Source organism: Ovis canadensis, chromosome 2, assembly GCF_042477335.2.
Source record: "Ovis canadensis isolate MfBH-ARS-UI-01 breed Bighorn chromosome 2, ARS-UI_OviCan_v2, whole genome shotgun sequence".
Lineage (NCBI taxonomy): Eukaryota > Metazoa > Chordata > Mammalia > Artiodactyla > Bovidae > Ovis > Ovis canadensis.
This window is the reverse complement of record NC_091246.1, coordinates 37,377,692-37,402,363: the sequence shown is the minus strand read 5'-3', so window position 1 is coordinate 37,402,363 and position 24,672 is coordinate 37,377,692. Positions and strand designations below refer to the sequence as shown.

The following is a 24,672-nucleotide window of genomic DNA, read 5'->3' as shown; positions in this document are numbered from 1 at the left end:
TGCCAGGCTCCTCTATCCATGGGATTCTCCAGGAAAGAATACTGGAGTGGGTTGCCATTTCCTTCTCACTTGCCTATAATTAACTTCTCCCACTCTGTGGTGGTGGTGGTGTGGGGCGAGGGGCGAGGGTAGGGGCTTCAGTATCTGCAAGACAGCTTAAATGACATAGCTCAGAATATTTTCTATAGTCCTTGAGGAAGAACTAAAGGTCCTCAACTTCGTTTAATGGCTAAAGTATTAGTTTGTAATGCTTGTTTTCTTTTTTTCTGTATTTTTTCCACTTGTCCGATTAAATTTATTCCTTGACTAAATTTTTCTACAGACAAAAGGCAGGAGGAGGACATGGGTGAGGTCTGTTCTGAAAAGGCCTTATAGGATCCTGATCCCTTACAATTTATAAATTGGGAAAGTGAGACCCAGAAAGGGTAGGACTTTGTATCAAGTCCATGACTCAGGATCTGAAGCCAGACATTCTGATTTCTAAGTAGGTCCCCTTGGAAAGCCTTTGTGCTTCTCTTTGAGATTCAGGGATCGCGAGCTTCCTCCTGGGAGGCTCTTCTAACCCCTACGCATTACCCTGTCGGTGACCCCAGCAGCTTTCCTCTAACCCTCCAGTCAGCCGGGTTCACTTGTTCCAATTGCAACCCTCCAGATACCAGCAGATGTTCGCTCCTGGGGGAAATTAGCTACGTCACCATGACTCCTCCCATTGGCTCGAGGGGTGGGGCGCGACGCCACGACGTCAGACGCCCAAAGGGGAGGAGCGGTGAGGAGAAGGAGGAGGGAAGTGGGACTTCAACATGGCGGCTGTGGTACTGGGGGTGACTACGGTGACGGTCTGGCCCGGGGCGGGCAGAGTTGGAGGTGGTAGTGTTCGCTCTTCCTAGGGGCCGACAGGAGCTCAGCAGGGACCGAGCCAGGGAGGCCGGTCGGCGGCAGCACCTTTCGGCTTCTGGCACGGCGGCTGCAGCATTCAGGTGAGGGGGCCTCTCGCTGGGGGAGGGAGGAGAGGGGCGGAGTTGGGAGTGGGAGCCGGTACCGGGAGACGGATGGGGGAGGGACAAGGAGGAAGCTGGAGACGGAGTGGAAGGAAGGAGCTGCAGCTCAGGGGGTGTGAGGGCCAAGGGGCCAGAGATGGGTGACTTGGGAAGGATTCTGGGAGAAGGGACGGGGTGAGGGGACCAGCATTGAAGGGGCGGTGGGCAGATGGGATGCGGAAAAATAAGTGAGTTCGGATTAAGGGGACTGATGTTCTGCTGGAAAATAGGCGCAGTACGTAGCTGTCTGGAACGAGAGCTCGGTGGGAAATTGAGGATGTCGGGGAGAGAGAGGGACCTAGGTTTTAGTAAAGGTGAGTGATGGGGAGTTGAGAGTGAGCTGCGGACCTGAGATACAGATTTAGTTTTCTCTGAGGCGATGAGATTAGGGGGAAAGGGAGGAGACCAGACTCGGGGCGAGTGATCTTTGGAGATATATTCGACATTGCCTCGTCTTCTCCAGGTATGTTAGTCTTGCTGCTTTTGTTTGTCGGGTAGAGACTTATCTGTCCAGTCCACCTGGACTTCAGAAACAGTTCCTAATCTTTCTTGTGAAACATGAAGTTATAGTTCATTTATTTGATCTCTAATAGTGATCTCTGACCTTTGTGTTGTCGTCACATGTTTAAAGTGTGGCTGGCCATAAAAATACATTTTATATTAAAGTGAGATAAAATTTTCAGAGTTTTTAGATCCATGGAGTGTTGCAAAACCAGATTTGGTAGTTTAGTTATCTGTTAAGTAGCTTTTGTTCTAACTCCACTTAATAGGGCTTCTTTCCTCAGTTCTAATTATTAGTGTTTTAGAATGGTGGGTAGTGGGTAGATTTGATGGATTTTTCTCTTTAGAATTTTTCCCGATTTGATGATAAGAAAAACGGCACTTAGTCTTTAGTGATAGCCAGTTCGTTCTTGTAAGTGTCCCAAACTGAAAGTTAAACTGAAAGTTTCTGTATTATTTTGTAGCAAAGAATGTAAAATGTCCGAGGTCTAAAATAATTCCTTTGTCTACATTAACCGACTTTATAAAGTAGGATTTTTTTGGTGTGTTTTTATAGTAGGTTTTTATAAATTAGAGTTTTGTTTCTAATCCATCCTATTCATTTTGTGACTTATTTATTCAGTGTTTATTACTGCCTACTTTGTGTTGCATTAATAAGTCATTATAATTATGGAAATGGGAAAATTAATGTTTCTCTAGTTAGACTCTATCACTGTACAGCTTCATTGGAAGAAACAATGTTTTTTTGGAAATGAAGACTATGGAAAAAAATTATGAAAATATAAGAACTTCCTGAATTTTTCCGTTGTGTAGTATTTGACTCAATATTTCATCGTGACATACTTTTTTTTTCATCATGACATTTTTTGTATATCTGAAAGCTTTTCTTTTTCTTTTGAAGAAGGCAGTATCCTGATATGATTGTATTACGTCTGTAATGAGTTCTCATTAGTAGTTGTTCCCATTTCTTAGGTTGGCAAATATCACTTTATCTTGTGCTACTTTTCTTTGATATCTCGACTATGGTAAGGTATTTAAAATGAGGATTCCTGAAGTTTAATTCAAATTTCTCTGAATTTTTTCACCATTATAAATGTATCTTCATTACTGTAGAGTGTAGTTGTCAGTATTATACATTTTTCCTGTTATTTAATTATATTGTTGAATGGTTTGAGGTTTTTTTCCATATGTAGATTATTTTAAGCATAACCATATTTTCCACAGACTAACCCAAACCAAAAACAAGCTACTATCTGGTCATCATTACAGGTAATTTTCTTCAGATAGCCTTTCTCAAGAAATGCAAAGGTTAGCGTGCAGTACTGTCAGTATTAGGGCTTCCCTGGTGGCCCATTGCCAGTGCAGGAGGCTCGGGTTTGATCCCTGGGTGGGGTAGATTCCCTGGAGAAGAAAATGGCAACCCACTGCAGTTTTCTTGCCTGGGAAATCCCGTGGACAGAGGAACCTAAAGAGCTGCAGTCCAGGAGGTTGCAAAAGGATCGGACACAGCTTAGTGACTAAACAACCACCTCCACCATTAAGTATTAAATAAGCTTCTTAGAATCAAGAAAACCTTGAATTGAAGCTTAAAATCAATTGGATTTAGTTTCCCACATAGCATGAGAATCCTTACTTCTGTGTCATGAAGATAACTGAAAATCTGTCCTCTTTTCCAGAATCTAATTTCTAATAGGAAAAGAGCCTTTCAGTTAGAGAAAGATGTAATCAGGGTGTTGCTTTTCTTAGCACACAGTGTCTTGTAGTATTTGAAAATAATTTGAATGTAAGAATATTATTTTCCTATGAATTGAGTTAACATTTCAGATTTTAAAAATTTTAGATAAGAGCTAGATTTACAAAGGGATAGGTGCTAACACTGGGTCTATATTAATGAACTTAGGCATCGTTAAACACTTTACATCATCTCACTTTTATTCATATGATTTGTTTGGATAGGCAAAGATAGGCTTGCTTTTTAGGTATTGAGGAAACTGAGGATCAGAAAAGTTAAGTAACTTAAACTAAGGTACTGCTCTAAATTCGTCCAGTTTCAGTGCTCTTACTCTGTCTGTTAGCTCAGGCAGTAAAGCGTCTGCCTGCAATGTGGGAGACCTGGGTTCAATCCCTGGGTCAGGAAGATCCCCTGGAGAAGGAAATGCCAATCCACTCCAGTACTCTTGCCTGGAAAATTCCATGGATGGAGGAGCCTGGTAGGCTACAGTTCATGGGATCGCAGAGTTGGACACAACTGAGCAACTTCAGTGAACTTCACTGACTCTGTCATGGTTGCATCATTTTGCCCCTCTTTACATGGTCACAGGGCCACTCCAATCCCTATGAAGTAAATTTAAACTATAAGCATGAGTTTTAAAAGTAATGTCATTTTAAACTGCTTGTTCTAATTGAAATAGCGTAGCTGGAATGACAAATAGTTCATTACAGTTTAAGTCACTTAAGATGTCATCAGTTCTAGGAGGAAATAAATACCTGAATATTTTGTACTTAACAAAATGAACTGTGTAAATTGGATAAAGGACTAAAAGTTTTTATAATTGTAATTGCTGAGTCAGGTTAGACCTGGTTCATCAAGGGCCAAAATTTGTATTTGGCAGTAATCCACTTGTGTTCTCAGAATTTTGGATTGGTCATTGTCAGTTGCTTAATGCTTACTAAACACTTCCAGTGTTTGACTCACTGAGTTGGTATATGGTATTTGTGAATCTTGTGGTTTACTGAGTCAAGAGCCAGCAGTGTGTGTTTTGGTTGCTTCACTTCCTCCCCAGTACTTGATATTGTCAGACTTTTAAATTTTTTTCTTTTGGGTTTGAAAGAGTATCTACTGTGTTTTATTAGCATTTCCTGAAGTTGAGCATCTTTTTTGTATGTTCATTAGCCATTTGTATCTTTGTGATATGTATGTTCAAGTTCTCTGCCTGTTTTTGAGTCGTCTTTTTTTCTGATTGATTTTTGAGAGTTTAATACATTTTTATGTATTTTGTATACTAATTATTTGTTAATTTATGGTTTGCAAATATTCTCTCCCAGTTTTTAACTTGTCTTACCATCTCTTCATAGTCTTTTGATGAGAAAAGTTCATGATTTTAATGAACTGAATGAACTTTTCAGACTTTTATGCTTTTTGTATCATGTTTAGGAAATCCTCTTCTGCTGGGCATGTTATTTTAATAAGTACTAAAGTTTATGTATCACATGGCATCTGATCTGACATTTAATACCAATATTTGCTTGATGAGAAAGGCCAGCTTCTCAGGAGTTGTGCTCGTATTGTATTTGGAGTTTTAAGAACCAGAGGGTTTTTTAAAAATTATTTTTTATTTAAAAAATATTTATTTATTTGGCTGTGTGTGTGGCATGGAGGATATTAGTTCTCTGATTAGGGATTGAAACCATGCCTCATCCAGTGGAAGCTTGGTATACTAACTGTTGGACCGAAAGGGAAATCCCAGGCCAGAGGGTTTTAAAAGGATTTTAAAAGCACAACCTGAACTGTACACACAGGTTATATATATTTCCCCAAGCTGGGAAACTTAACAGGTTTGTGAATGACGTATACATTTTATTGGGATTCCTAGGTGGCGCTTGTGGTAAAGAACCTGCCTACCAATGCAGTAGATGTAAGAGAGTCGGGTTTAGTTCCTGGGTTGGGGAGATCCCTTGGAGTAGAGCATAGCAACCCACTCCAGTATTCTTGCCTGAAGAATCCCCATGGACAGAGGAGCCTGTCAGGCTACAGTCCAGTCCGTAGGGTCGCAAAGAGTCGTACACGACTGAAGCAACTTAGTGAACACATATGTTTTACTAAATGTTAACCATGTGGTTTGACAGTGAGAGTTTTTTCTTGTGTGAACAATTCATAATGAGTCACTTATTCTGAGCAGTAGGATTTCTACTAAAATATGTTCATAAAGATTTTTTGATGTCTAGTCTGTCTAGTGTTGGGTTTTATCAAGAATAATTGTGAATTGTCAAAGGGCTGATTCGGAAACATTTTGGAAGAGTATTTTTGTCTTCATTTTCAAGTAATATAGTATTATATAATTAGGTGGAATGTAATTACATGATTAAATAAAAAATGTCCATTTTCACAGTTAATGAGTTGTTTATATGGGGGGTATTTTTTGGGGAGGTGGGATTAGTATCATATGTTTATGGTATTTAAATTTCGTCAGATACTTTTAAAAGAATGAAATAACTCTTCTTAGTACTGGAGAAACTATTTAAAGTTATGATTTATGATGGGAAATTCCCTGGTGGTCCAGTGGTTACGACTCTGTGCTTTCACTGCTGAGGGCTCAGATTCAGTCCCTGTCAGGAAACTAAGATCTTGCAGGCCGTGCCGCATGACCAGAAAAAAGTTATGATGAAACTTGCAAATCAGGTAGAAAATATGTGATGGAGGATATAGTTGTTCTATTTTGTTTTTTAAACTCTCTGCCCAGTTCTTTAGGCTGTGTCTCCTATCCACATTAAACTCTTACCTGTTAGGTTATTTTTATTAAAATCTTGAGGGATTTGAATTTCTCTTTTGTGTATTAAAACCTCTTAAAAACTTTTTTTCTTTGCATAAGAAGGAACTGTTCTTCTAGGGAGTTGGATGTCCTGATCCTGGCAAAGATCACGTTGAAATATAAAACATCCACCAGGCTTTAATTATACTGCAAATACTGTATAGTGTTATACAGTACACCTTTGATATTTGTGAAAGCTATTTTCCTAGATTTTTGAGAGTCCTTGCATAAATACCATACTTTAGAATGTCCCTCATAGTTTATAGAAAAGTATAATACAAAATTTTTAGTTACCCTCTGGTTTGATGGGTAAATAGATAAGAAAAACAAACTTAAAGATCGTGATGCTAAATTCCATCTTTGGCTACCTTTAATTCTCAGTCTCTTACTGTTTGTTGGGATAGGCTTGATGGCCTATCCCTAACCTTTATTAACCTTTATTAATCCTTCGGAAACTCAAGGTCAGACTGGCTTTGCTTGTTTTGTGCTGTATCTCATCATCATGGTCTTAGTCCCAGGCAGAGTTCATATCCTCTTTGTCATTTCTTCCTTCATTTGGTAAGAATGAGATCTTCCTAATCCTAGTACCTTCCTGTAGTTGGGAGTGTTAACATTTCCTTTTAGGGTTCATTGGGGAAGGATATGGGCAGTAGCTTCCTTTTTTCCTCCTTCTGGTAGATTATACCTTATTCCACTCCATGTATGATAAATGATTCCTTTCTGTGGGCGGAATTCAAAGTCCAATGTTGGATTACAAATTATTATGTGAAGTGGATTTTAGAGCTTCCCTGATAGCTCAGTTGGTAAAGAATACGCCTGCCATGTAGGAGACCCCTGTTCGATTCCTGGTTTGGGAAGATCCATTGGAAAAGGGAAAGACTAAACACTCCAATATTCTGGCCTGGAGAATTCCATGGACTGTATAGTCCATGGGGTGGCAAAGAATGGGACATGACTGAGTGACTTTCACTTTCACTTCACTTTCATGTGGAGTGGGTTTTAGGGGTAGCTAGTGAAATCTCAAAGAATTCCGTCAAAGGTTATTCTATTTCCAAGTGATAATAACAATAGGAAACCAACTTGTTCTGAAATACTTCAAAATCACTGAAGGTCTTGAATTGTTTATTGATTGTTTATTGTTATGCATTCATTCAAATGTCCCATCCATTTTCTAAAACAGGAAATTCCACCTAGTTCTTATAATTTAATAGGAAATCTAACTTTATCCTTGTAGTAGGTAGTTTTTATAATAATATTTCACTCACTTACCTGGCTTATTCAGAGATCTCAGCATTTTATATAAGCAGAATTTAAAGATAATGGAACATTTCTTCTTTGAAAGCCCATATTAAAATTATTGGAAGATTATTAAATGAGTCTTATAAATGTGGTTATATAATGCAGCCAGTAATAATGTATGACATACTCTATAATAATATAGGTCTTACTCCAAATGTCTCTAGGAAGCTATACATTTTGAGTTGTGTTTTTAAAAAAGATGATTTTGGTCTGTATGTATTGCTGACAGAATTCAGTGAAAGAGTACATGTTACGGTAACAGGCTTATTTTATTTAGTGGGTAAGAAAATTATATTTAGGCAGAATTCTAGTTTGAAATGTTCTTGATCGGTCCAATATGATAGCCACATAGATAGTGGATATATAAAACATTTTTATCATTGTGAAAAGTTCTCTTAAATTGTTCTCAATCCTTGTTAAATTTTATTGTTCATGTAGATCACCTGGAGATTGTGGTAAAAAGTAGATTCTGATTCAGTAGTTCTGGGTAGGTTTATGATTGTGCATTTTTAAAGAAATTCTCAGGTTATGTTGATGGCCCAAGGATCATACTTTGAATAGTAAACTTTTGAATTTACTATAATGTGAGGTTGATTTGGGACTTTTTATGAAATTTTTAAAATTTTTAATTTATTATATGCTTTTTAATTAGTGTCTTTTGCCTGGAGAGATTATATTGCAATGGTCAGAACTGTAGAGTGAGTTTAAAGGTCTAAAGTTGTAGTTCCAGGTTTCCTTTTTAAAAACTAACCATCTCTTTCAGACTTGAACTTTTTAGTTTGTGAAATGAGAATAGGAATACTTGTTTATATCTCACAGAATGTAAGGTTTGATAAGATGATGTATGTGATGGTATTTTCAAAACTAAGTAAGACTTCAACATATAGTTTTGAAAATTATGTAAAGTTTCTAACATGTGCTTCAATACAAGCATAATACCTTTTCACTGTCAGCTAATATCCTTATTTTCTAAAGGTAATATACTACATTTTATCCAGTGCTTCTTAGTAAGTTTAATTTATTCTTTTATGTTTAATGTCTGTCTTTTTGGATTTTTCTTTTAATAGTCTATCTGTTTGTTTAATTTTTGGCTGTGCTGGGTCTTTGTTGTTGTGCTTGGACTTTTCTCTGGTTGTGGCTAGTGGGCGCTGCCCCTTAATTGTGGTGTGAGGGCTTTTTGTTGCAGTGACTTCTCCTGTTGTAGAGCATGGGCTTCAGTAGTTGTGGCACATGGGCTTAGTTGCATCATGGCATGTGGAATTTTCCCAGACCAGGGATTGAACCTGCGTCCCCTGCATTGGCAGGCGGTTCCCAACGTGGACCACCAGAGAACGTCCCCCATTAGAATTAATTTCAATGAGATGTTTTGTCCTGTTATAGCTGCCACTTAGAGAAGTGTGCGTGTTTGTGTGTGTGTGTGTTCAGTTGCTAAGTCATATCTGACTCTTTGTGACCTCATGGACTGTAGCACACCAGGCCTCCCTGTCCTTCACCATTTCCTTAAGTTTGACCAAGTTCATGTCCATTGCATCGGTGATGCCATCCAGCCACCTCATCCTCTGGCATCCTCTTTTCCTGCCCTCAATCTTTCCCAGCATCAGGGACTTTTCCAGTGAGTCGGCTCTTTTTATCAGGTGGCCAAGTATTGGAGCTTCAGCTTCAGCATCAGTTGTTCCATCTCTCACGTCTGTATATGACTACTGGAAGAACCATAGCTTTGATTATATGAAACTTTGTGGGCAAAGTACTTAGAGAAGTATCAGGCAGTAATAGTAGGTACACCTTAAACAGATGTTGAATGAATGAGACAGATAAGTCAGAAATTAATTGCCTTTTGTTGTGACCAGGCAGGGATATTTTTTTAAATCAACAGAAGTTGATTGGGAACCAGCTTTAAGTGGGTAACAAAGGGTCGGGAAGATTCCCTGGAGAAGGAAATGATTCCCCACTCCAGTTTTTGCCTGGAGAATCCCAAGAACAGAGGAGCATGGCAGGCTACAGCCCATGAGGTTGCGAAAAGTCAGACATGACTAACACACACACTCACAAAAGTAATTATGTAGCTAGTTTTTCCATTGAGGGGAAAAAATGAAAGCCAAATAACATACCTCTTCACTTTAGAATTCTGTTTGCATATTCCTGTGTTTTCTTACTGTGCTCTTTTGACTCATTTTAGTTAATTGTGTACAATTTCTTGTGGGTTTCCTTTTAACAAGATTTAACAACATTTTTGCTGTCTGATTTATTTTCAGAAATATTTTAGAGTTAAATTATAGTCATTTTACACTAGAATGTTATATAACTTTTAAAAAGAGGACATTTTTCTTCATAAATACACTACTGTTAACCATGCCCAACCATCTATGGTAAACAATGTTTCTTTTTTTTTTTTTTTTCTTTGGCCAGGCCACACAGCTTGTGGGGTCTTAGTTCCCTGACCAGGGATTGAACCTGGGCCATGGCAGTAAAAGTGCTGAGTCCCAACCACTGGACCTCCAGGGAACTCCCAACAATAATTTCATATTATTGTATTATGTCAGTACTTACTCACATTTCCTCACTTGTTGCCTAAATGTCTTTTATGAGTTCACAGTGCAATTCTGACACTACCTAGAATTAGGTTAATGGGCTTCCCCAGTTGCACAGTGGTAAAGAATCCCCCTGCTAATGCAGGAGATGTGGGTTTGATCCCTGGGTTGGGAAGATCCCTTGGTGGAGGTAATGGCAACCTGCTCTAGTATTCTTGCCAGAAAGTCCCATGGACAGAGGAGCCTGGCAGGCTACAGTCCAGAGGGTTGCAGAGTCTGACATGACTGAGGGACTAAGCACACACACATGCACACAGGTTAAAGGCATAGTCATTCAGAAGACTGGCCAGATATCAGCCACAAGCTCAAGGGTTCCCAGAACATCTTGAAACAACTGGCTACAAATTTAGAGGTTCCCACACAGCCCTCAGGTTAGATAATTTGCTACAATGCCTTACAGAACTCAGAAAAGTGCTATATTTATGATTACAGACTTGTTATAGCAAAAAGTATACAAATCAGAGCTAGTCAGAAGATGCCACAGGGTGAAACCTGGGAAGGTCAGAAACATGAAAATACTCTCCTGGTGGAAGCAGGATGTGTCACCCTCTTGACTCATCATTGTGTCACCAGATCCACAGAATATTGTTAACCAGGGAAGCTCAGCAGAGTGTGTGTCCAGATTTCATTTCATTGACTTATTACATAGGCATGATTCATTGGCCACAAGGTTGAATTTGATCTCCAGCCCTCCTCTTCCCCTCCCTCAAGGTTGAACATATTACATGGCTTAAAATCCTTACCTTCTAATCACATGATTTGTCTTTCTGGTATGGTCATCCTCTGTCCTAAGTCATCTTGTTAACATAAACATCCAAGTATGGTCTAGGGGCCCACCAAGAAAAACAAAGATTTTTGTATCACTTGGGAAATTCCAAGGATTTAGAGGATACCTCTAAGAAAAAGGGGCTTCCCTTGTGGTTCAGCTGGTAAAGAATCCACCTGCAATGCTGGAGACTTGGGTTCGATCCCTGCATTGGGAGGATACCCTGGAGAAAGGAAAGGCTACCCACTCCAGTGTTCTGGCCTGGAGAATTCCATGGACTATACAGTCCACAGGGTCGTCGAGAGTTGGACACTACTGAGCGACTTTCACTTTCACTTCCCAGAACCAGAGACAAAGGCTAACCAAATTCTTTATTGTACAAAATGGTTTGTTCAGTTCTAGGTCCAATAAAACCACTTTAAAAATATCTTAGGCTTCCTTTTCATTTTTTCAGTATTATGGGAATTTAAAAGTGTACCAGAGAGTAAGGAGAAAGTGTAATGAACTCCCATGTGCCCATTGCCCAGCTTGCACAAAGATCACCATTTGATCTTTTTCAAGTCTTTTCTCCTCCCTTTTTTGGGGATTGGGAAGTGCCTGAAATATTTTAAAGCAAATCTCAAACTTTCCTATAAATACATTATAATGTGTTTCTAACTGATAAAACAGTTAACGTTCTTTAAAAAATATAATTATCATGCTATTATCTAACAATTGTTAGTAATTCCTTAATATAATGTAATAACCATCCTATATGAAAATTTCTCTTATTGTCTTAGAATGTCACTTTACAGATAGTTTGTTCCATTCACAACTCAGGTCAGGTCCATACTTATCACTTATTTGGTTTTCAGGTCTGTTAACTTTCTTCTGTGATATGGTAATTATCACCTTTTCATTGGAGAAACCAGGCCATTTGTCCTGAAGGTATTCCAAATTTAGGATTTGTCTGTGCGTTCTTGTGTTGTCTTTTTTGCTTGCTCCTCTCATTCTTGTAAAGAAAGGGTTCGAAGCTTGATTTAATTCATGTTTTTGTTGTTTGGTTGGGGGCAGCAGCCATCATAGAAGTGGTGCTGTGTCCTTTTTTTTACATCCCATCAGGAGGTACGTAATGAATGGTTGTCCCACTTTTTGTGATTCTAGTTATGTTCAGATGGTGTCAGCCCCATCCTTCTATTATAAAGCTCCCTGTTGATCTTTACCTAATAATTTAACATCCATTGATGATACTTACTTGAATCAATTATATAATTAGAAGTTATGAGCTTGTATCATCACACTTTTTTTCACATTTATGTTTATGAGATGCCATTCTTCTATGAAGAAGAGCTTTCCCTCATCAGCAGGGTTACCCTGAAGTGTAGTTCCTACTGGAAAGGAATGAGGAATGCTTAATCTTTTCTTTTAATTACCAGTTTCAAAGTTGGTATAATAGCTGTCTCTTAATAGTAGTAGGTTATTTGTGGTTTGTTTTTTTTCTGATAGTTTTCTATGGACCTTTGAATATCATCATAGACTTGTGGCTTTATAATGTGTGTTTAAAACAACTATAGTCATTATTTTTGATGCACAAGTTTTTAAAAATGGGTAGCCTTTTGATATAACCTGTAAATCTTTGGAAATTTTCTTATTTTCATGTACAACAAATGGCCCAGGTTTATCTTATAAGTTCTTTATCCATATCTGAAAGCAACCATTTCTCAGTGCAGACATACAGATAGCCATCAGGCACATGAAAAGATGCTCAACATTACTAATCATCAGGGAAATGCAAATCAAAACCAAAGTGAAATGTTACCTCACACCTCTCAGAATGGCTATTCAAAAAAGTCAACAAATAACAAGTGTTGGCAACTATGTGGAGAAAATGGAGCCCTCATGCACTGTTGGTAGGACTATAAATTATTGCAGCCACTGTGGAAAACAGTGTAGAGATTCCCCCCAAAATTAAAAATTGACCTACCATCAGTTCAATTGCTCAGTTGTGTCTGACTCTTTGCGACTCCGTGAATCGCAACACGCCAGGTCTCCCTGTCCATCCCCAACTGGCCATCGAGTAGGTGATGCCATCCAGCCATCTCATCCTTTGTCGCCCCTTCTCCTCCTGCCCCCAACCCCTCCCAGCATCAGAGTCTTTTCCAATGAGTCAACTCTTTGCATGAGGTGGCCAAAGTACTGGAGTTTCAGCTTTAGCATCATTCCATCCAAAGAACACCCAGGACTGATCTCCTTTAAAATGAACTGGTTGGATCTCCTTGCAGTCCAAGGGACTCTCAAGAGTCTTCTCCAACACCACACTTCAAAAGCATCAATTCTTCTGCGCTGTTTTCTTTGGATGCCCAGCTCTCACATCCACACATAACTACTGGAAAAACCACAGCCTTGACAAGACGGACCTTTGTTGGCAAAATAATGTCCCTGCTTTTTAATATGCTGTCTAGGTTGGTCATTACTTTCTTTCCAAGGAGTAAGCGTCTTTTAATTTCATGGCTGCAGTCACCATCTGCAGTGATTTTGGAGCCCCCCCAAAATAAAATCAGCCACTGTTTCCACGGTTTCTCCATCTATTTGCTGTGAAGTGACGGGACCAGATACCATGATCTTAGTTTTCTGAATGTTGAGCTTTAAGCCAGCTTTTTCATTCTCCTCTTTCACTTTCATCTAGAGGCTCTTTTGTTCTTCTTCACTTTCTGCTGCAAGGGTGGTGTCAACTTCATATCTGAGGTTATTGATATTTCTCCCAGTAATCTTGATTCCAGCTTGTGTTTCTTCCAGCCCAGTGTTTCTCATGATGTGCTCTGCATATAAATTAAATAAGCAGGGTGACAATATATAGCCTTGATGTATTCCTTTTTCTATTTGGAACCAGTCTGTTGTTCCATGTCCAGTTCTAACTGTTGCTTCCTGACCTGCATACAGATTTCTCAAGAGGCAGGTCAAGTGGTCTGGTATTCCCATCTCTTTCAGAATTTTCCACAGTTTATTGTGATCCATACAGTCAAAGGCTTTGGCATAGTCAATAAAGCAGAAATAGATGTTTTTCTGGAACTCTCTTGCCTTTTCCATGATCCAGCGGATGTTGGCAATTTGATCTCTGGTTTCTCTGCCTTTTCTAAAACCAGCTTGAACATCTGGTTGTTCACAGTTCATATATTGCTGAAGCCTGGCTTGGAGAATTTTGAGCATTATTTTACCAGCGTGTGAGATGAGTGCAATTGTGCAGTAGTTTGAGCGTTCTTTGGCATTGCCTTTCTTTGGGATTGGAATGAAAACTGACCTTTTCTAGTCCTGTGGCCACTGTTGAGTTTTCTGTGCTGATAAACATTTAAAATTATATTTCATGCATTTGAGAGTTATTCTCTTAGCAGTGTCTTTTGAGAAGTTTTCAATTTTAATGGTGTATTTTTTCATTTATGATTCATGCTGTGGTGGTATATCGAAGATGTTACCTAATCACAGGTTGGAAAGATTTTCTATGTTCTCTTCTAGACGTATGGTTTCAGATTTTACAAAGTCTGTGATCCATTTTTAGTTAATTTTTTAATATGTGGTGTGAGGTATGAATGGAAGGTTTTTTTTTTTTTTTTTAACAATATAGATATCTCTTTGTTCCAGCACCGTTTGTTGAAAAGATTACCCTTTCTCTATTGAATTGCTCTTACACCTTAAAAATATTTCATCTGTGTGTATGAGGATCTGATTTTGGATTCTGTTCTGTTCTTTTGATCTACTTATCTGTCTGTATGCCACCATACTATCTTGATAACTGTAGCTGTATAATTCTGAAGTCAGGAAGTTTCCCAGTGTTGTTTTGGCTGTTCAGGCCTTTCACATTTTTCTGTGAATTTTAGCATTAGCTTGTTAGACTATCTACAGAAATCATGTTAGTGTTTTGTTTGCCATTGTGTTGAATCTACAGATCAATTTGGGGAGAGTCAGTGCCCTAAAGATACTGAGTTAGAACCTGTGAACATGATATATCTGTCTCTCCATTTATTTAGGTCTTTGCTGTAGGTTGAAAATTTGTGTATGCCGATATTTGTATGTTAAAACCTAAACCTCAATGTGATGATATTTGGAGATTGGGTTTTTGGAAGATAATTAGGTCATGAGGAGGAACGCTCAGGAATGGGATTAGTACCCTTATAAAAGAGGTCCCTTACCCCCTTCCGTGGCCATGTAAGGTTATAGCAAAAAAACAGCTATCAACGAACCAGGAAGCAGTCTGTAACCAGACACCGAATCTACTTTTGGCTAGATCTTGAACTTCCAAAGCTTTGAGAATTGTGAAAAATGCATTCCTGTTTTTTTAAGCTACCCAGTCTAAAGTATTTTGTTACAGGAACTTGAACAGACTGAGATAGTCTTAAGTTTCTCTCAGCAGTGCTTTATAGTTTTCAGTGTTCAGGTCTTACACATTTTTTTGGTCAGATATATTCCACAGTATTTCATAACTTTGAGTGCTCTTGTACATGGTTTTCTGAGGAGGCCTTACAAATAGCTGAGAAAAGAAGAGAAGCTAAAGGCAAAGGAGAAAAGGAAAGATACACCCATTTGAATGCAAAGTTCTAGAGAATAGCAAGGAGAGATAAGAAAGCCTTCCTCGGTGATCAGTGCAAGGAAATAGAGGAAAACAATAGAATGGGAAAGACTAGAGATCTCTTCAAGAAAATTAGAGATACCAAGGGAACATTTCATTCAAAGACGGGCACAATAAAGGACAGAAACAGTATGGACCTAACAGAAGCAGGAGATATTAACAAGAGGTGGCAAGAATACACAGAAGAATTATACAAAAAAGATCTGCATGACCTAGATAACCATGATGGTATGATCACTCACCTAGAGCTAGACCTCCTAGAATGTGAAGTCAAATGGGCTTTAGGAAGCATCACTCCGAACAAAGCTAGAGGAGGCTATGGAATTCCAGTTGAGTTATTTCAAATCTAAAAGACAGTGCTGTTAAAGTGCTGTGCTCAATATGCCAGCAAATTTGGAAAACTCAGCAGTGGCCACAGGACTGGAAAAGGTCAATTTCATTCCAATCCCAAAGAAGGGCAATGCCAAAGAATGTTCAAACTACTGCCCAATTGCACTCATCTCACACACCAGCAAAGTAATGCTCGAAATTCTCCAAGCTAGTCTTTAGCAGTATGTGAACCGTGAACTTCCAGATGTTCAAGCTGGTTTTAGAAAAGGCAGAGGAACCAGAGATCAAATTGCCAACATCTGTTGGATCATCGAAAATGTAAGAGCGTTCCAGAAAAACATCTACTTCTGCTTTATTGATTACACCAAAGCCTTTGACTGTGTAGACACAACAAACTGGGAAATTCTTGAAGAGATGGGAATACCAGGCCACCACCTTACTTGCCTCCTGAGAAATCTGTATGCAGGTCAAGTTAGAACTGGACATGAAATAACAGACTGGTTCCAAATCAGGGAAGAAGTACATCAAGGCTGTATATTATCACCCTGCTTATTTAACTTATATGCAGAGTACATCATGTGAAATGCCAGGCTGGATGAAGCATAAGCTGGAATCAAGTTTACCGGGAGAAATATCAATAATGCAGATATGCAGATGACACCACCCTTATGGCAGAAAGTGAAGAAGAACTAAAGAGCCTCTTGATGAAAGTGAAAGAGGAGAGTGAAAAAGCTGGCTTAAAGCTCAACATTCAGAAAACTAAGATCTTTGCATCCGGTTATATCACTCCATGGCAAATAGATGGAGAGACAGTGAAAACAGTGGCTGACTTTATTTTTTGGGGCTCCAGAATCACTGAAGATGGTGATTGCAGCCATAAACTTAAAAGACGCTTGTTCCTTGGAAGAAAAACTATGACCAACCTAGACAGCATATTCAAAAGCAGAGACATTACTTTGGCAACAAAGGTCTGTCTAGTCGAGGCTATGGTTTTTCCAGTAGTCATGTATGGATATGAGAGTTGAACTATAAGGAAATCTGAGCGCCAAAACATTGATGCTTTTGAAGAAGACTCTTGAGAGTCCCTTGGACTGCAAGGAGATCAAACCCATAAATCCCAAAGGAAATCAGTCCTGAATATCAGTCCTGCAAGGACTGATGTTGAAGCTGAAGCTCCAATGCTTTGGCCCCCTGATGCGAAGAGCTGACTCATTTGAAATGGACCTTAATGCTGGGAAAGATTGAAGGTGGGAAGAGAAAGGGACGACAGAGGATGAGATGGTTGGATGGCATCACTGCCTCAATGGACATGAGTTTGAGCAAGCTCTGGGAGTTGGTGATGGACAGGGAGGCCTGGTGTGCTGTGGTCCATGGAGTCACAAAGAGTCGGACACCACTGAGCAACTGAACTGAAACTGTACATGATGATTTTTAGCATTTCAGCTTCTCATTGTTCATTGCTAGGGTATAAAATGTAATAATTACGTAATGATCTTATGTTCTCCAATCTTGCTAAACTTGTGTATAGTTTACTAGTTCTATTATTATTTTGTAGATTCCACTAGACTTTCTACAGACCTTGCTGTCCAGAATAAGGTTTCATAGTTTTTTTTCCAATCTGGATGCCTCTTGTTTATTTTCTTCTTTTTTTTTTGTGCTGGCTAGAACCTCCAATACAAGATTGAATAAAAGTGATGGAACGTGGACATCCTTGCCTTATTCCTGAACTTAAGAGAAAAGTCTTTTCCGTTAGGTATGATGTAGACTATAGGCTTTTTTTTTTTTTTTTTAAATAGATGCCCTTTATCGTTGAGGGCATCTATTAAAGTTAAGGAAATCCCCTTCTATTCTTAGTTTACTCAGGTTTTCAGGAATGGGTGTTGAATTTTGTTAAATGAACTCTCTGTGTCTCTTGAGATAATTGTATGGCTTTTCTTTTTTAATTTGCCAGTATGGTGAATTTCCCTGATTAATGTTTTTTTAGTTTTATTTATATTTAATAATTTTTGGCTGTGCTGTGTCTTCATTGCTGCTCAGGCTTTACTCTAATTGTGGTGAGCAGGGGCTTCTCATTGCGGTGGCTTCTCCTGTTGCAGAGCAGAGTGTCCAGGGCATGTGGGCTTCTGTAGTTGTGGCACATGGGCTCAGGAGGAGTGGTACACCAGGTAGTTGCTTGGTGTCATGTGGGATCTTCCCGGGTCAGGGATTGAACCTGTCTCCTGTTTTGGCAGGCAGATTCTTTACCTCTGAGCTACCAGGGAAGCCGGTGCACTGATTAATTTTTTAGAAAGATATTCAACCAATTATTTTAAATTATATTCAGCCAATATATGCAACCAATTTTGCATTCCTGGGAAAAACTCAACTTTGTCTCTATATGGTATACTTTTATATGTTGTTGGATTTGAGTTACTAAACTTCTTAAGAATTTTCTCTTATAATGTCTTGGCTATTTTTGTATCAAGATAATTTTTTGCTGTATAAACTGATTTGGAAATTATTCCTTCCTCTTTAATATTTTGAAAGAGTTTGTGTTCAATAGTTGATTTCACCAGTAAAACCAGCTGGCCCCTGAGTTTTCTTTATAAAATTTTTAACTTCAAATTCAGTTTATTTGAAAGGTATAGGGCTATTGAGGCTATTTATTTCATTTCGGGTGAGCTTTGGTCATTTGTGTTTTTTGTGAAATTGGTTCATTCATTTTACCTAAAATGCCAAACTTTTGGCATAAAATTGTTTCTGTATTATATTCTCTTTTAGTCTTTATAAGATCTATAGTGATGTTCAGAAGTCTTCCATTCCTGCAATCAGTCATTTTGTTTTCTTCTAAATAGCCTGGTCTGGGGTTTTATCAATTTTATTGATCTTTGCAAAGAATCAACTTTTGTCTTAATTATTTTTTCTCTTCTGTTTTTCTTAATTATTATTTAGAAAAGAATTGACATGTTTAAAATTTGAAATCAGTGGTATTCTGATTGTTAATATGGGTCCAGGCACTGATGGTTTCATTGTGCTATAGGTATTTTTCCAGACCACTGTACTTGCTTACAGTTGTCAATGTTTCTCATTTTTGTGAAAATAATATACAGTAATTGCATTATAGGTAAATTAACCAGCTTGTACATAGTTGGATAATTTGTACACCATGTTGATAGAGTCATAATATTATTCTATTAGGGAATGAGGATTTTTACAACTTATGTTTACATTTGCCTTAGAAATAGTTCTGTGTTATGTAAATGCTGCAAATTAAGCAAATCTTTTATGTTTGGAATTTCCTAAATATACTTTTAACAGAAGCTTCCATTTCTGTAGTAGAGCAAGCCAATATGTCATATTTCTGACTTTGTAGTTGGAAATTTCAGGTTAGACACTGGATGCTATATTTAAGCAACTTGGGCCAGTAACCTGATAGGATTTGTATTTCTATTCAACATGGATATGAAAAGGTAATATTAATATTTTGCTAATAGACAAAGTTCACTGTGTTGACATTTTTTTCTGCTGTGATTTTATTTTTTGCCCTAGAATAAAATATGCCAGTATTTTTCTTTTTATGACTTTTAAAAAATTTATGTGATGATGAGAGGAGAAACTTAATGGAATACTTTTACACTCTTTGGAGGGTGGTAGAGCTTTGGTTATTTTCGAGAGGAGTTTCAAAAGATTTAATACATATGTATGCTGAAGAAACACAAGGTGGAATCAAGATTGCCGGGAGAAATATCAATAACCTCAGATATGCAGATGACACCACCCTTATGGCAGAAAGTGAAGAGGAACTAAAAAGCCTCTTGATGAAAGTAAAAGAGGAGAGTGAAAAAGTTGGCTTAAAGCTCAACATTCAGAAAATGAAGATCATGACATCTGGTCCCATCACTTCATGGGAAAGAGATGGGGAAACAGTGGAAACAGTGTCAGACTTTATTTTTTTGGGCTCCAAGATCACTGCAGATGGTGACTGCAGCCATGAAATTAAAAGACACTTACTCCTTGGCAGAAAAGTTATGAGCAACCTAGATAGCATATTCAAAAGCAGAGACATTACTTTGCCGACTAAGGTCCGTCTAGTCAAGGCTGTGGTTTTTCCAGTGGTCATGATGGATGTGAGAGTTGGACTGTGAAGAAAGCTGAGCGCCGAAGAATTGATGCTTTTGAAGTGTGGTGTTGGAGAAGACTCTTGAGAGTCCCTTGGACTGCAAGGAGATCCAACCAGTCCATTCTGAAGGAGATCAGCCCTGGGATTTCTTTGGAAGGAATGATGCTAAAGCTGAAACTCCAGTACTTTGGCCACCTCATGCAAAGAGTTGACTCATTGGAAAAGACTCTGATGCTGGGAGGGGTTGGGGGCAGGAGAAGAAGGGGACGACCGAGGATGAGATGGCTGGATGGCATCACTGACTCGATGGATGCGAGTCTGAGTGAACTCCAGGAGTTGGTGATGGACAGGGAGGCCTGGAGTGCTGCGATTCATGGGGTCGCAAAGAGTAGGACACGACTGAGCGACTGAACTGAACTGACTGCTGAAATTATATCTTAAACTTTAAAAAAAAAATCTTTTACCTTTTAGAGGGTTTTCTGTTTGATTTTCAGGTACTCACAAGTCAACATAGACATGAATGTACCTTCAGCTTTAGAAGTATAGACCTTATGACAGTTGCTAATAATTTTGTTATCTTAATTGCTGCATGCAGTAATCTGAAGCAAAATATGTTAGTTGATATTTTCAAAGGATGAGGAGCCTTTGTTGATTTTGTTCCCTAGACTTGAAACACACAGTTATCTTTTCCATAACAGTTCCTCGCCTGTGTGTTCCCATTTTCTAAAAAGCTTACCTTTTATAATTTTTCTCTTTGGAACCCAGGCTGAAAATTGGTCTTTGAACAGAGGGAGTAAATTTTTTCATGTTAATTGTGATTAAAAATATATTTAGTTTCATTCTTATTCTACATTTTCTGTTTTCCTTCCTTTTCTCTTGTTTTTCAAATTCATTCTTCCTTTTGATGAATTTTCTATATTTGACTTCTTTAGTTACTTGAAAGTTGCTTATCTTACTCCTTTATTCCTGTTGGTGGTTGTTAAAATTTTTATATGTAATTTTTATATGTTAAATCTATGTGTGCTGCATATGTGATCTCTACAATAAGACAAGTTTGTTCTACTTCTTCCTTTTCCATATTTCTCCCATTTTAGGTCAACTTAGATTTCAGTTCCAGATCTATTACTTTTATGTTGGGAGTTGGACTAAATATATTTTACTGATTTATCTGCCCACTGCTTTTTCTTTCTTTCTAAAAAATATTTATTAGGCTGCATCAGGTCTTAGTTGTGGCACTCGGGATCTTTCATTACAGTACATGGACTCTCTAGTTGTGGTGTGAGGGTTCCAGAGCTTGCAATCTCAGAATTCGAGGCTTAGTTGCTCTTTGACATGTGGGATCTTAGGCCCTGAACAGAGATCAAACCCGTATTCCCTGGATTGCAAGGTGAATTCTTAACCATATTTTCACCAGGGAAGTCCCTGCCCACTGGCTTTTCTGATGTTTTACATTTCACCTACTTTATTTTTTTCCTTTTTTTTTTTAAACTTTATTGCATTGGTTTTGCCATACATCAGCATGAATCTGCCACGGGTGTACACATGTTCCTGAACCCCCCTGCCACCTCCCTCCCCATACCATCCCTCTGGGTCATCCCAGTGCACCAGCCTCGAGCATCCTGTATCCTGCATGGAACCTAGACTGGCGATTCGTTTCTTATATTATATTATACATGTTTCAATGCCAATCTCCCAATTCATTCCACCCTCTCCCTCTCCCACAGAGTCCAAAAGCCTGTTCTATACATCTGTGTCTCTTTTGTTGTCTCGCATGCAGCGTCATTGTTACCATCTTTCTAAATTCCATATATATGCGTTAGTATACTGTATTGGTGTTTTTCTTTCTGACTTCATTCTGTATAATCGGCTCCAGTTTCATCCACCTCATTAGAACTGATTCAAATGTATTTTTTTAATGGCTGAGTAGTACTCCATTGTGTGTATGTACCACAGCTTTCTTATCTATTCATCTGCTGATGGACATCTAGGTTGCTTCCATGTCCTGGCTATTATAAACAGTGCTGTGATGAACATTGGGGTACATGTGTCTCTTTCAATTCTGGTTTCCTTGGTGTGTATGCCCAGCAGTGGGATTGCTGGGTCATCAGGCAGTTCTATTTCCAGTTTTTTAAGGAATCTCCACACTGTTCTCCATAGTGGCTATACTAGTTTGCATTCTCACCAGCAGTGTAAGAGAGTTCCCTTTTTGCCACACCCTCTCCAGCATTTATTGCTTGTAGACTTTAAAAATATGGAATGCTTCACGAATTTGCTTGTTATCCTTGTGCAGGGGCCATGCTAATCTTTTCTGTATCATTCCAATTTTAGTATATGTGCTGCCGAAGCGAGCACCATTTCACCTACTTTAGATTAATTTTATGCTTTGCTGAACTATTTATCTGGATTCTTTTTTCACAGAGAAATCAATGAAAGGTGAATTTTCAGTCTTTGGATGTTGAAATGTTTTCATTTCGCCAGCTCATTTGGATACTGGGATTCTAATTTTAGAACAATATTTTATTTATTATTTATTTATTTTTGACTGTGCTGGGTCTTTGTTGCTGTGCGGGGCTTTCTCTAGTTGGGGTGAGGGGGAGCTACTGTCTAGTTGCAGTGTGTGGCCTTCTCCTTGCAGTGGCTTCTCTTGTTGCAGAGCATGTGCTCTAGAGCACCAGCTCAGTAGTTGTGGCACACAGGTGCACATTCCACAAGATTGCCCCGTGGCATGTGGAATCTTCCTGGAGCAGGGATTGAACCTGTCTCTCCAGCATTGGCAGGTGGATTCTTAACTACTGAACCACCAGGGAAATCCTTAGAACTATTCTTAATTAGATTTTTGAAGATAATAGCTCCATACTTTTATAGCCTCAGCTGTTGATAGTGAAAGTTCTTGAGGCTAGTCTTACTATTTCCTTTGAAGATAACCACTGTCTATCTGGAAGCTATTTGTTACTCAGATTTTTAAAAAACCTGGTGATCTAAATTTTTATGATGTGTCTAGATTTCAGTTTTTACAAGTGCATTTTGCTTGGTACTCACCTCTTGAATTGGAAGAGGTGAGTACCGGCTCTTAGAGGTTTTATTTCTCTTTTTCATTATTTCAGTTCTCTCCTGAGAAAGTTGTTAGACAGATTTGGAAACTGCTTAAAACCATTGATCCTGAGCTTTAAACACTTTATTTATTTTATTTTATTTTATTTTATTTTATTTTTTTGGGGGGAGCAAATAATTTTTATTTTTTTTTACAAATACACCAAAGAATCACGCAATGCTGCCAGCATTGGATGCAGTCCTGGGCCACAAGTCTGCACATTCCTTTGCAACTGGTCCTGTGATGGCAGAACCTTTCATCTCGCCTTTATTGTTTACTATGACCCCTGCATTATCTTCAAAATAAAGAAACACACCATCTTTTCTCCGGTATGACTTTTGTTGTCGAATTACCACCGCTGGATGTACCTTCTTTGTGAGCTCTGGTTTGCGTTTCTTGACTGTGGCCATTACCATGTCACCCACACCAGCAGCAGGAAGTCTATTCAATCGTCCCTTGATCCCCTTCACAGAGATGATATACAGATTTTTGGCTCCTGTGTTGTCAGCACAGTTGATCACGGCTCCAACCGGAAGACCCAAGGAAATCTGGAATTTTGCACCAGAGGACCCACCACGTCCTCCCTTCGACATCTTGAAGGCCGGAAAGGGACAAAAAGGCTTGAAACACTTTAATTGTGGTAGTTTTTTCTACCTTCTGTCCTGTTCTGTATTCAGGGCTGCATTTAAAAAAATAGCTTTGTTAGGATATAGTTCATATACCACAAAATTCATTCATTAAAAATGTACAATTCAGTGGTTTTTATTATTTTCACAGTGTGGTAAAACCACCACTGCAGTCTATTGAAAATGTTCCAGGGTTTTCAATACCCTAAAAAGAATCCTAATGCCTGTTAACATTCATTCCCTATTACTCTCTTACCACAGCCCCTTGCAGCCACTAATTTACTTTGTTTGTGGATTTGCCTATTCTAGACATTTCACATAAATGAAAACATAATATGTAGTCTTCTGTGACTTACTTCTTACTAATTCAGCATGTTTCTCCGTGTTTAACCATGCCATAGTATTTTTTTATTGCCAAATAACATTCCATTGTGTGGCTATATCATATTTTATTTATCCATTCATCAGTTGATGGACATTTGGGTTGTTTTCACTTTGTCTATGTGGGTGTATGTTCTCATTTCTCTTGAGGATTATATTTAACCTCTTATATTTCTAATAGTCTAGTTTGAACTGATAACCCACTTCAGTATCATATAAAGACTCTGTTCCTATATGGTTCCATCCTATCCCTTTTAAATGTTGTTGTCACAGAGTGCAACTTTATATACAACATGAGTGAACCTAGAGAACATTATGGTAAGTGAAATAAACCAGACATGGAACGACAGTAACATAGATTTATAATAATTCTTGTGTATTAAAACTTCTGTACAAGAAAAAAGAGGAGTTGGAAACCAAAAAAGCTATTTAGCCTATGTATCCTTAGCAGAGATCTTTATTTCTTCTTAGGGCTTTGAGTTAGTGTAGTATTCTGCCATTTTAGCCTGAAGCATTTTTAATGTATCTTACAGGCCAGGTCCACTGGCAGGAAAGTCCTTCAGGTTCATATGTCTGAGAATATTTCAGTTTTTCCCTCATTTTTGAAGGATAGTCTTTGCCAGATACAGTATTCTTGGTTGACAGTGTTTTGTTTCATTTTGCAATTTAAATATGTCATCCTACTGTCTTCTGTCCTTCATAGTTTCTTATTAGAAATTGGCTGTTAATCTTATTGAGGCTCTCTTGTGAATGATGAGTTCCATATCTTGGTTTTAAAGAGTCATTCAACAGTTTGGTTATAATGTGTTTGGGTTTGAATCTCTT

At 38.4% G+C, this 24,672-nt stretch overlaps 2 protein-coding genes and 1 non-coding gene across 6 annotated transcripts in view; 1 reads left to right on the top strand and 2 right to left on the bottom strand.

Annotated features, from left to right (window-relative positions):
* Window positions 1-730: 730 nt before the first annotated feature.
* The window catches only part of UBAP1 (ubiquitin associated protein 1), a 67,118-nt gene continuing 43,176 nt past the window's right edge, over window positions 731-24,672 (top strand). Inside the window, exon 1 of one of the 4 annotated variants that reach the window (XM_069575870.1) lies at window positions 731-977. The gene's annotated coding sequence lies outside the window, so the exon portion shown is untranslated. Of the gene's footprint in view, window positions 978-1,041; window positions 1,501-24,672 lie in introns of those variants that run through there. The other 3 variants (XM_069575872.1, XM_069575871.1, XM_069575873.1) reach the window with 3 other exon arrangements.
* LOC138434793 (U6 spliceosomal RNA) lies at window positions 21,995-22,101 on the bottom strand. The gene has a single exon (XR_011254874.1). It is a non-coding gene; the product is annotated as a U6 spliceosomal RNA (small nuclear RNA).
* On the bottom strand, window positions 22,979-23,438 carry LOC138432326 (large ribosomal subunit protein uL14-like). Its single transcript, XM_069573695.2, has one exon. The coding sequence runs from the start codon at window positions 23,431-23,433 to the stop codon at window positions 23,011-23,013; it is 423 nt and encodes a 140-aa protein (XP_069429796.1). The 5' UTR covers window positions 23,434-23,438; the 3' UTR covers window positions 22,979-23,010.

Excerpts from the sequence above, each read along its gene's own strand:
- LOC138432326 (XM_069573695.2), bottom strand. The coding sequence starts at position 23,433 with ATGTCGAAGGGAGGACGTGGTGGGTCCTCTGGTGCAAAATTCCAGATT.